Source organism: Tasmannia lanceolata, unplaced genomic scaffold (assembly GCF_043159265.1).
Source record: "Tasmannia lanceolata isolate RefF3 unplaced genomic scaffold, GAP_Taslan_0.1 ptg000020l, whole genome shotgun sequence".
NCBI classification, from domain to species: Eukaryota; Viridiplantae; Streptophyta; class Magnoliopsida; order Canellales; family Winteraceae; genus Tasmannia; species Tasmannia lanceolata.
Genome location: NW_027518697.1, coordinates 2,637,331 through 2,649,106, shown reverse-complemented (window position 1 = coordinate 2,649,106; position 11,776 = coordinate 2,637,331). Strand labels below are relative to the sequence as shown.

Below are 11,776 nucleotides of genomic sequence, written 5' to 3'. Positions count from 1 at the left end.
TTGTTCCTCAAATAAGACAAATAACCTTATTGGGCTTACAACGGGCCCACAAATATTATTAACCCCCTTCCAACATGAACACATATGGCCAAGGTGTTCCCCGCTCAAAATTTTATTGATCACTAACATCTAGGTGTTACTCCTTACTGATCAAACATTCGCCACAATCCGATTTTTACAAAAAGCCAAAACATGTGCTATTCAAGTCCATAAGTCTACAAGTTTTGCCAGATCGAGTAAGTTAAAAAAAAAAGCCGTCCTTTGATATGCTCAAAGTTGACGAGAAATTGAACTCAAATAATTTCAACTCAGCTCCAATTTGCCTTGGTCCAAGTCCAAAGTTTTTAACACTGTTCTTAACAAAGGGGATCCTTCGCAAGACTTTTGGCCTGGGATCCACAACTGCTTGAGCCTACACATTGGATTTGAGGAGTGCCCCAAATGAGCTTCAGAAAAATTGTACAGGCTATGATGTGAATTGCAGCTTGACTATTGCAATGTAGTCCAATAGGCGCATTTCTCAGAGCCCAACTACTGGATAAGCAATTTGATGCCAGTAAGCGCTTATCAAGCAATAAGGGTTTGTGTTATGCAGCTAATTGGTCGTGACACTAATAGACAGAGAAAAGGATAGGAAGAAAAAACAAGGGAGAAAGGTTGATTCGGGACAACCGGACATCATATCGGTTCATAAGCTTCTTCTTTTTTTGTCACTAAATTCTCTCCGCATTTTATTAGAATACAACTTCTTAAATACACAAAGGTAGTGTCACATCACCAGCTTATTTACCCACTTACATAACACATAATCACTAACTAACACCCATAATTCTAAACACACAACCATAATGCTTTGTAAGTTGTAACTACTTCATATACACCATAACATGCACGTGTCAGTCTGATCTAGAAGGAGCCATGTGTGGAAGAGGATAGCACTGAAGGAATTGAACTCAGATGGGTCACAATGTTCAGTGAAAAGTAACCATGCAATAGCATAGTAGCTTTAAGACAAGCATTTGCCATTTGACAATACAGATACATTAGATGATAGGGCTCAGTATGTAGGGAAAAAAAGTACCTGAAAATGGGCAAAAAGATAGACATTCTTCCTCAACAACAATCATATACAGACCACAAGAGATAGACAACCATTTACAAATTACAAGCTTAAATTGTTGACAGTTAAATTGAGTGTACAATACATTAGAATTCCACAACAGCATACCACCTGCCGCCAACTGTCAAACATCTCTCCAGTCCCATAGTTAATAATAAAAGCAGACAAGCAGTTGGAGACCACATCAATCCTCAGAAAACTGTTTAGGGAGACCACATCAATCCTCCGAAAATTGTTTTGGGATGAGCATTTGTAATTACCATAAAAAATTATTTCTCTTGTCAGCTTCCCCCCAATGTGGAGAACACCCAAAGACGTTTCCGTGCTCTGTTCATGCCAGACCCTCCATCACATGGCAGAACAGAGAATGTTCTATGAATACAAAGATTAATCATTGGCTTTTGGCCAACATCACAGACAATTGAAGAATTTCAATCGCTGACTTTAGGATAGTTGAAGGAAAAACTAGAACACCTGTATATGAATCAAGGTTTGATTCACTTTTCACAATCCATGATTTGGTTCATGATTAGTGAATGAATAAAATAGCAAATTGTGGTAATGCTCTTTAGAGTTTACTTTAGATGTGTTATGGTGTTAATCTTCTTTGATGATTTACACTCTTGGGTACAGAACTACAAATGAGAGTTATAAAGTGTTCGTAGGTGTCCCACCATTGCACTCTAATAAGAAAACAAACATTGTGTCATCAAAAGAAAAAAAAGAACACAAACATATAACACTAGATTCTTAATAGAGGAATGCTAAACTGAGTGGCGCCCTTGCAAAAAAGGGATGAAAGGGCACTCTCATCGGATGCATGTCACCGTGGTGCATTTATAATAGTGTAAAAGTCAAAAGATGGGCGCTCCCTTTTATCCCTTTTACGCTATTATAAATGCACCATGGTGCCGTGCATCCGATGGGGGCTCCCTTTCATCCTTTTTTTTACAAGGGCGCCCCTCAGTTTAGCATTCCTCTTCTTTTAATAACCATAGGCAAATAAAGATGAGGCAGACAATAAGATCAGCATACACCGCTGGATCAGCCTTAAGCACAAATCTGCTAACCACCTATGTAGGTGCATTATAAAAACTAGATTTCCCACAGCAATTTATTTTGGAAATGCAGGTCAATCTATGATGTCCACAAAAACTAATCGACATCTTATTCTGTCACGCACCATCGTACAAAATCCTGCGGATCATCTGATAAAAGAAAAGAGGAAAAAAAAAAACAATGAACAACGTCAAGTAGAATCTAATCAGGAGTGGAATAAACCTGGAAGTTCGATAATCTGTCCATTCAAGTTATACATCTCCAATGCAATATCACATTAGAGCCCTCTAAAATGAATTGATTGACAGCTAAGATCATACTAATTGAGAGAGACATATTTTCTTAGATATCTAAAACCAATAAGATAAAGATATAAATCTCTTATCAGAATTCAATTGAAAATTGATGAAGACAAGTTTTTACCCAGGAAAATAGGGCGGCAGAAGAACCTTTCATAGGAATCCTACAAAACAATCAAGAAATACAACCTGAGCAGAAAGGGCATCAAATGGTCCAACAATTATTGCAGGGAAATCCCTGCGAAAGATCAAGAAATCATATCTCTTTATCTTTCTTTTGTCTATCCAGATTTCTATGATGTTACTATATAATATCAGTCTTCTGTCTATCAAATTATCAATCAATAAGTAAAGAACAAGTTAAAGAAATAGGAGATAGGTTGCTCACGCCATTGATTCCCTGCTTAGTCTCTCATCTTTGCATCGCCTCTGATCCCCCACCATTGACTCAAACACATCCAAAAGATCATCCAACCCCACATTGTTTTCCCCTAAAGCCTTCATGGCATAGACAATGCTCTCAATAGTAGACAAGCACCCAGCCTTGGGCTGAAGCCTCACTTCACTATACAAACTCATCTCCCTTGAATCCAACTTGATATGAGGCAAAAGCTTCAACCATGGATTCTCTGCATACATTCTCTTCGCCTTTGCCCAAGTCCCATCCAAAACAACCAAGTGCTTCACATTGAAGTCCACCGCCTCTATATCAATTGAATTTTTACGTGGGAATAGGAGGGCTGATCCAGGAGGGATCAGGATTTCAAATTCTTCAAACTCTTTAGATCCCATAAGATCACCCAACGGATTCATCTGCAACTTTCGAACTATAAACCCGTTTGAGATAGCTGATTTGCCTATTTGAGAGGCTGAAATCCTATCAAAATCAGGTTTTCCTGAATGGGTTTCAGAGCATACGAAACCATATTTATCAATGATAGCAGTTATAACAGCTGCTTGGGCTGTTGGGTATGCTTCCATTTTATCAGAATATGGATCTTTTGTGAGGTTTAGAACGGGCTGAGGACGGGCAATCACATTTTCGGCATTCAACATTTCAGGAGCTGAAATCAGATCAAAATCAGATTTTTGTTGGCAGTTTTGATTCATCTGGGGAGTAACAGTACCACTCATATTCTCTTTGATATTAGTGGGTTCAGGGTCTTTTTCAAAAACTAGCACATTGCTCTTTGTAGAGGTTGGAATTTGCTCAAAATCCAGTTTTCCCTTCTGGGTATGACACTTAACAAATCCATTTATAGAGTCGAGTCCCAACACTGCTTTATGGGTCGTTAACGGATCTGAAATTCGATCCGAAACCGAGCTTTTAGGATAGTTTGGAAAGCTATTGAAAAGGGTTTTGGCACTACTCGAACTGGAATAGCCGAAATAATCTGGTTTCAGAGATTGAATTTCGAATTTGGCTTGAAAATGAACGTCAGAAACAGTGAAAATTTCGAGGTTTTTAAGCCCTAGATTAGCGATTCTGGTGGAATTGAGAGGGTGGTTTTTCTCGTGATTGTGTTGGAGAATTGTAACGGAGATCGAGTTATCGATTGGGGGGCTTTTGATGCGAGAGCAGAGGCAAACACTAGCGGGTTTTGAGCAGGAGGGGCAAAAGGGTCTTTTGGTGCGTGGTTGCTCCCCCATTTCTAGGGTTAGGGTTTTGTAAAGATTGAAATGTTGGTTGCGTAAAGGACTAAGGGCAAAGGAAAGAGCGTAAAGCGTTGCCTGAAGTCGGATTCCGGTGAGAAAACGAGCAGACATCGATGGCGTTCAGGCCATGATTCAAAGGGTATGATAGAAACCCTAGTTATTTGATCAATTTGGCTGTCCTTGATCAAACACGGGGCCCACCCACCAATGTACTGAGTTAAGCGTAGGTAAATGATATATAGTCCTGTTCTCTTCCCCAGACCACCCCCTTGTAGTGTAGAAAGAGGTCATAAATAGTTAAATACACTTAAAGGGGTAGCCTAGGGAAGAAAAAGGAGGTGAATATATCACTTCCCTCAGTCTAACTAAGAATATATCACTTTCCACTAAAGTGATATAAAACTCTTTATTCCAAGTGTAAAGTGATTACATGTTCACATCAATGGTGAATTGATTGGTGAGAGAGGAACCCTTGTAAACTAAGTCCCTCAAAGCGCCCCGGATTCAGCGAATCTAACCCCTCAGATCATTGGCACTTACAGGGATATGATAAAAGGGAACAAAACTTTCGTTGATCATATAAATAATCTCATCTAAAACTTGGCTAATCTCCATGGATCAGTACTCAAGCCTTGGACCCAAGAAATGACATTTGAAGAATCCCCTTCTACCTTCCATTTAGTCCCTAAATAAGCTCATACTATAGTGAAGAGCTCGGACCTCCACTTCAATAGATTTTATTATGGAGCGTGGACCTCTGCTTCAATAGAGTCTACTATTCCAATTGGCCTGGAGAAGACAGAGATGGTGCCGTTACTATCTCTAAATCGTTTTGCTGATGGAAGCCAATAGGGTTGTCACGATCCACTTGGGATCGGATTCAGAGTGTTCTTTGGATCCTACTTTCCACATCTTGGTTATGATCCATTTCAAATCAGACCGTCCACTAGAGTGTCCTAATAGGTCCTCCTTACATTTTACATAATTATTTGATGGCAAGTACGATCATGACTGTTGGCTGCTAGGTTGAGCTGCAGCATCGGCGAACAAAGTGGGCTAGGGACTTGGTCAATGGTTAGAGAAGGAGGAAGCGGGTGACTTGAGAATTGAGTGGTGAATGAAAAAATTATTAAAAATAGGAATCATTCAAAAAAATAATGCAGGACTTATTTTCACTAAAATACTATTAAAATAATACTTAAAGTTGTAGAAAATTAGATGGTATCTTCATAAAATAGTATAATAAATCATATTTAGTGCTGTCCGTGGACTTTTGTTACTTGTCTCTGGATCCGATCGATAATAATTTTGGATCCTACAATAGGGTCTCGCATGTGTCCATGGATCCTGGTAATGTGTCTAGATCCTATTGTAGGGTCTCGCATGTGTCCATGGATCCTGGTAATGTGTCTAGATCATGGTAATGTGTCTAGATCATGGATAGCATATCGGAAGAGTTGCATGTTTAAAGTTTGCATATGGATAGTCCATTGGAGACTCGCCATTTTGGGTCCGTTGACACCCTTAGTCCTTAGAAGGTAGGGTTGGGAATAGGGGCTCAACTCGGGTCGGGTTGAAGTCAACCTGAAACTCCAACTGACAACCTGATGGAGGCTAACCTAACCCAACCTAAAAACTTAATTTCTCAACACGAACCCGACCCAATTTCCCCATTTGGTTCGGGTTAACCGAACTACGGTGATACCCTTCCCCTTCAGGATTTTATGTTCTAAAAAAATTAAATAGAAAAAATGGTTTTTTTTTATATTTTTTGAAAAGTAGGGTTTTGATGCAGGTCCCTTCAGACCCAACTCCACAGTAATCACTTTTGACAGCTCTTTAATTACTAAAAGACAAGATGGTTTAGTGCATATATCAAAACAAGGTTGTACTGATATCATTTTACATAAAGCAACGACCTTGTCAAAGCAAAGAAGTGCAGTTTGTAATTTTGTGGTCTTAAAAGTTGTTTCACACTTCGAAGATTTGACCAATTGGCAATTGCACCCTACGGCCCTACCCACTCCGTCTAGAAAAAAAATTGCAACCCTTCCTCCAATTCCACGCATAAAAACCCTAGATCATTTCCTTGATCCCCTTGATTGTGAAATTCTAACTAGTTCTTGAGAAACCCAGATTAGAAAATGCACGATTTTTGCTTCACGATCCCTTATGGGCTACTTGTTCTCGGTGGTGGGATTTTTGGATATGTTAAGAGGGGCAGTACTGCTTCTTTGGCAGGAGGTGTTGGTTCTGGAGTTGTGCTTTTAATTGCTGGTTTTCTAAGCCTCAAAGCTTTTGAGAAACGTAGGAATTCTTATATCGCACTTATACTGGAAACAGGCATGGTTCTTAGCTTCCTAATTTAACTATTCGTTTATGGTTTTGTTTGAATCTTTCATTTATTGTGTACCCGCATTATTTTCTTTTCTTTTCTTTTGATGTATCTTTTATGCCTTTTTTTTGGCGTCCAGAAACCATGATAAGTGAGTTGGGTGGTCCTGTATTAAAAAATATGCATTGGGTTTATGCGAGCTTCAGAGTTCAGATTTCAGTTGGGTTTTGTTCTCTAGCTGAAGTTGTATTTTGTGAAACCATTTTTGGAGAACTCTGATTGCATAAATTCGTTTGTCTTGTCAAATCTAAGGATGGTTTGGTACTTTGGTTTGGGTCTGTTCAATTCATGGGTTCTTGTAAATTATCATTATACCAATTTTAAAGGTGGGGAGTCTAAATTGAAATCTGAATGTTAATGATGAGTGGGTAAGAGTTCTTATGATTGGGGAAGACGTGTGTCCGGAGATGATGTGCTGTGTGACATACTGAATGTTTAGATGTTTCCATGTTAGAGATTTTACAAAATGATATTGAGAAAATCAAGTGAGTTTTCACAAGTTTTATTTAAATTATAAAAACAATTTTAACACAGGGCCGGTCGACCGGGGTATTCCGGGCGACCGCGGATAGATTATTGGAATCTTAATTAATTTCCAGGGAGGTGTCGGAGGTCGACCACGGTTCTTTGGATCGTGAAAAATGAAATGAACAGGCGCATCCCGGCGGGCGACCGCGACTTTTTGAAAAAATTGTCCGTTGGGAAGAAATGTACATGGCTTTTCACTTCCGTTTTTCAACTTTTCTTCATGTCTTTTGCTTCCCTACAATCATGGATGTTTTTCAAACACAAGGGACACCTTGTGTATGATCCAAAACACTTAAATCACAAAAGGTTGTGATCGAATGGTCATTATTCAAACCAATACAAGGGATGTTTTGAATGGATGTTTCCCTTAATGAATAAACATCTAATGCTTTATAAAAAGAGCAGAAATCTGTCTTTTTCAAACACAGAAAATCAGTTATTACTGTACTTTTTTCTCTCTCTCTCTCTCTCTCTCTCTCTGAGCAATCTCCTACTCTCTTGTTTTTATCAAGTTGTTTTGTTCATTAAATAGTGCACAAAAGACTGTTTTCTGCAGAAACAGTTTTGTGTTTTTCTCAAAGGCTCGAAGTTCTTGAAAGGCATTTTGGGTTTGACTCTACTCGTGCAAAGTGTCATCAAACATTTGTAGGATATTCCTATAAGGCTTCATTGTATCTTGGAGGCAATTCGCAGATCCCCCTTTGCACACAACTGGTGGGGGCGAAATTTGTCTTAAGGAAAGCGATTACACGACTTGAAGCAACTCTACTAATTTCTATATTTTAGGAAATCCCACCAACATTCCAAACTCATGTGTGAGCTTAAGGGTTAAGCAGATCATTGATGTTAGCTTTGTGTACTGTGTGTTGCAGTTGTGCATGAATATTCGCTTGGATCCTTTGATTTTTTCTGCGTAGTGGGTTGGGATCTGCCCTGTTAGAATGTTAGTGGTTAGTGAAAACACCTTGAATGCATCGGCTCAATTTTCTTAGCAATACAGAATCAAGCAAAAGAGAAAGAGGATGATAAATGTAATGTTTTATTTTGTTTATTTCTTATTATTTTCTTTTAAGTTTTGCATGTGGCATGAATTTGTTTCAAAGAGAATAAGGTTAGGCTCTGGGCATGTCAGAATGTAAGGTAGCACGTTCTGCACTAACCACCGGCTGCTTTCTCTTAATGAGTATCTTGTTATACTGTTTCTATTTGGAGTTTCGGTTGAGTATTACCTCACATGAACTGCAGACAATCTCTTGATAGGCATGATATGGATATAGAGTGATGGAGATAAGATCACTTTTTTGGTTTTTCTCTTTGCTCCTTTGCTGTTTAAAAAATATATCTGTGGTGTGCAACTAAAAATATTCGATTAAAGTTATCTTACAATGAAAACTGATAATTAGTAGTAGGACTTTTAGCTAGATGTCCCTTCTCATGGGTGTCAATATGGCTGCTCAAAAGATTTGTTTTTCTCTGTAGTGGAGCTACTTAAAAAGCCAAAGATCATTAACTGAAACAGTTATCTCCCAACTTTGATCAAACAAGGAAACCAAATGCCACTCACCCTCATTTAGGACAGGATGTACAGTATATCAATTGATCCAATTATGAACAGCATATCAATTTATTTGCTTTCTGGAATTGACTGCACATGGCTCAATATTAGATTTTCATGTGAACGGTACTCAACTCAACTCAACCAAGCCTCTGTCCCAAACTAGTTGGGGTCGGCAAATGAATCCTTCAGAAATTTTCATGAAGAAGGTGAAAGGATCTACCCGGATTTTCATGTGAACGGTATATCAATTTATTTGCTTTCTGGAAATGACTGCACATGGCTCAATATTAGATTTTCATGTGATTTTGTACAGGCCAAAAAGCAAGAGCATTGGTAATTTCATTTTGTGGATTGAGTTGCAGAGAGAGGGCTTTAATTCAAATGCTTCCTGATAATGAATTTAGGTCTTAGGAACATATTGGATATGCCATTCAACAGCTAATATCTACAGTGATGTTTTGGTATCTCTACGAGGCTTTTAAATTCTGAAAACCGGTTTTCTATGTTGGGAGTTTATTAGTTATAACTATTATGGTTATGTCGTAGAGGAACAGAAAAGTCACGGGAGATCCTCTCTCTCTCTCTCTCTCTCGTCTAGTGTGTTTCCTGGATACTTGAAAGCTGGCATATGTTGATTTTCTGACACTTTCGGTCACTTTGACATTTGTTGGGACTCCATGAAGTTTCTTAAATGGGGGGTTTTGAAGTTTATATATATATATATATATATATATATATATATATATATATATATATATATATATATATATATAGAGAGAGAGAGAGAGAGAGAGAGAGAGAAAAGTGTAGCTACACATACGTGTAGATACTTAGCTACACCGACGGCTTAAAATATAGTGGGCCCCACATTGTTTCGGTGATGCAAACCATTCATTTGGTGGGCCCTCACATAGATAGGGTGTGCCCAAAAAATCAGCTCCATAGGATCATCCCAACCCTACGATTTGTGGAGGCAAAAATGGACGTGTAAAAACCTTCACAAATCTCTACATTTTTGCCTCCACAGTTTGAATGGTTGGGATGATCCTATGGAGCTGAGTATTTGGGCACACCCTATGAATGTGAGGGCCTATCAAATGAATGGTTTGGATCACCCAAATAATGTGGGCCCACTGTATTTTAAGCCGTCGGTGTAGCTAAGTTAGCTACACGTATGTGTAGCTTCACTTAACTCATATATATATATATATATATATATATATATATATATATATATATATATATATATATATATATGATTTAGTCGACACTTTGAATTTATTGCCGACACACGTGTTCGCGTGTCCACACATGTTGACACTCCTTTCGACATTTTTAATTGTACGGCTGGGGCTAGTAGTGGTAGAGTTAGTGTGGGAGTGTAGACATGTTTTTGTACCTTGTCAAGTGTGACATTCTGTTTTTCAATATTGAATAGTGTATTTACCTCTTTTATTATTAACTCTTCTTTAACTATATCCCCACCCCTAAACCTAAAATCCTAAACAAACTCTCATTCCAATATTATATTCATTGTATCATAGTGGTCTCCCTTTCTCGCTGGAGACAGAAGAGAACTAGATTAAATTGATAAATATGTTATTATTTGATTACCTCATGTTTGTTTTAGATTATAGTTGGTTAATTCGAAAATATATTAATTTATTAAATGAATACTATATTTATATTGTTACAAATTATGATAATAATTTATAATTTTATGTGTACATGTCACTATTTTTTGATTTTTAGATGTTGCCTTGTCAGACAACTCGTATCAGTGTCGAAACTCGACACACGAATCCGTATCGACAAATCATGATTATATATACTTTCTATTTTAGCTGTTTCTAAATTTTGGGGGTTTGCCATGTCATACACTCTGTGTCTGTGTCGACACGCGAAACTCGTGCCCGTGTCCATAAATCATAGCTTATTCTTGGTCATAGACATAGAAAGATGCATCAGAAGCTTGAAGGATACAAGTATTGGACTTCTCTTAATAGATATTTGAGATATTTTATCGTAAAAAGTACATAAGCTGATTTAAGAAAAGGAACTGAAGAGTGTTATGTGCACTTCACACTTTGGTTCTTTGTTTGGAGTTGTGATTATATTAGTGATGTCCTTTCATTCGTAGGCCTTCGTCTTGGGTACTTGACATTTTAAAATTCTGTTCAATTCTTTCTTATTGAAAGAAAAGGAATGGGAAACACTTACTAACTGTTCAAACGTACCCTTTTGATGGTCTTGCTCTTTGGTCCTTCATAAGTCATAAATATTCGATTTGAGGCACATTGTTCTTTTTGCCAGTATAAAACTGTAATTTTCTTGAATTGATATATGCGTATGAAACAGTTGTTGCGTCCATTTTAACATGGGTAATGGGACAACGATACATCCAAACCTCCAAGATCATGCCAGCTGGAATAGTCGCCGTTCTCAGGTTTGTTTAATTGATATTTTAGTTCTATTTGCTAATCTGTGTTATTCATACTTTAGAGATTACTAATTTTCTAAGTTTAAAATGCACCTATTCTACCCCTCTACCTACTTATTGTTCAACAAGTGCTGAACTCCATACCCTGCCTTCCTTTTTTATGTCCCTTGAATTTATGCCCCACCTGCAACTGATAAGTTTTTTTCCCTTTCAAGTTGTTTTCAAACGTAAATTGCGTATTTTCTTTTCAAAATTTCCAAGTCAAATCCAGTTGTTGTACATATTTAACTTTTAGGCATAATATTTACAATTTTGATCTAGCATCATGATCAGTTCACTTATTGAATGCCTGGTCCTCTTGCAGTGGGCTGATGACCGCATTTTATCTGTACAAGATTGCCTCTGGGGGTAATCATTTCCCAGCTAAGGCGGAATGAAGTCTGTGGTGGAAATTTTCACGTATGATGGACTTAGGCATGATTATCCAAATCAGTTTTGTTGATTTGGTAGATTGGTAGTTGTGGTGTAAAGTTCTATTGTATCATATCATTTGGATGAAACTTTTTTTGCGTAGGTAAGCTAGGATTGAGCCTGAGACCTCTAGGTTGAGATTCCAAAGCCTCAACCATTGAGCTACAGGCCCAACCCCATTTGGATGAAACTTTGTTACTGTATGAATGAGAGTTCTATTATATCATATCATTTGGATGAAACTTTGTTA

At 37.8% G+C, this 11,776-nt stretch overlaps 2 protein-coding genes across 5 annotated transcripts; one reads left to right on the top strand and one right to left on the bottom strand.

Annotated features, from left to right (window-relative positions):
* Window positions 1-1,038: 1,038 nt before the first annotated feature.
* On the bottom strand, window positions 1,039-4,464 carry LOC143854392 (DTW domain-containing protein). Of its 3 annotated transcripts, none has more exons than XM_077364348.1 (2): window positions 2,867-4,462; window positions 1,039-1,447 (listed from the first exon to the last, which is right to left on the bottom strand). In XM_077364348.1, the coding sequence occupies exons 1-2, from the start codon at window positions 4,243-4,245 to the stop codon at window positions 1,402-1,404; spliced, it is 1,425 nt and encodes a 474-aa protein (XP_077220463.1). In that variant the 5' UTR covers window positions 4,246-4,462; the 3' UTR covers window positions 1,039-1,401. The 3 variants fall into 3 exon arrangements, with proteins under 3 accessions (XP_077220463.1, XP_077220461.1, XP_077220462.1); XM_077364346.1 differs by lacking the exon at window positions 1,039-1,447 and adding an exon at window positions 2,545-2,716 and having other exon boundaries at window positions 2,867-4,464; XM_077364347.1 differs by lacking the exon at window positions 1,039-1,447 and adding an exon at window positions 2,545-2,642 and having other exon boundaries at window positions 2,867-4,464.
* A 1,618-nt stretch (window positions 4,465-6,082) lies between these two features.
* Window positions 6,083-11,768, top strand: LOC143854861 (protein FATTY ACID EXPORT 6-like). Of its 2 annotated transcripts, none has more exons than XM_077364978.1 (3): window positions 6,083-6,441; window positions 10,974-11,061; window positions 11,420-11,768. In XM_077364978.1, exons 1-3 carry the CDS (start codon window positions 6,279-6,281, stop codon window positions 11,490-11,492), a joined length of 324 nt encoding a protein of 107 aa, XP_077221093.1. In that variant the 5' UTR covers window positions 6,083-6,278; the 3' UTR covers window positions 11,493-11,768. The 2 variants fall into 2 exon arrangements, with proteins under 2 accessions (XP_077221093.1, XP_077221092.1); XM_077364977.1 differs by having other exon boundaries at window positions 6,091-6,477.
* Window positions 11,769-11,776: the final 8 nt, after the last annotated feature.

Excerpts from the sequence above, each read along its gene's own strand:
- LOC143854861 (XM_077364977.1), top strand. The coding sequence starts at position 6,279 with ATGCACGATTTTTGCTTCACGATCCCTTATGGGCTACTTGTTCTCGGT. Across the intron at positions 6,478-10,973 it reads CGCACTTATACTGGAAACAG|TTGTTGCGTCCATTTTAACA; the intron begins GCATGGTTCTTA and ends CGTATGAAACAG. Across the intron at positions 11,062-11,419 it reads GGAATAGTCGCCGTTCTCAG|TGGGCTGATGACCGCATTTT; the intron begins GTTTGTTTAATT and ends GTCCTCTTGCAG.
- LOC143854392 (XM_077364346.1), bottom strand. The coding sequence starts at position 4,245 with ATGTCTGCTCGTTTTCTCACCGGAATCCGACTTCAGGCAACGCTTTAC. Across the intron at positions 2,717-2,866 it reads CTAAGCAGGGAATCAATGGC|GGATTTCCCTGCAATAATTG; the intron begins GTGAGCAACCTA and ends GATCTTTCGCAG.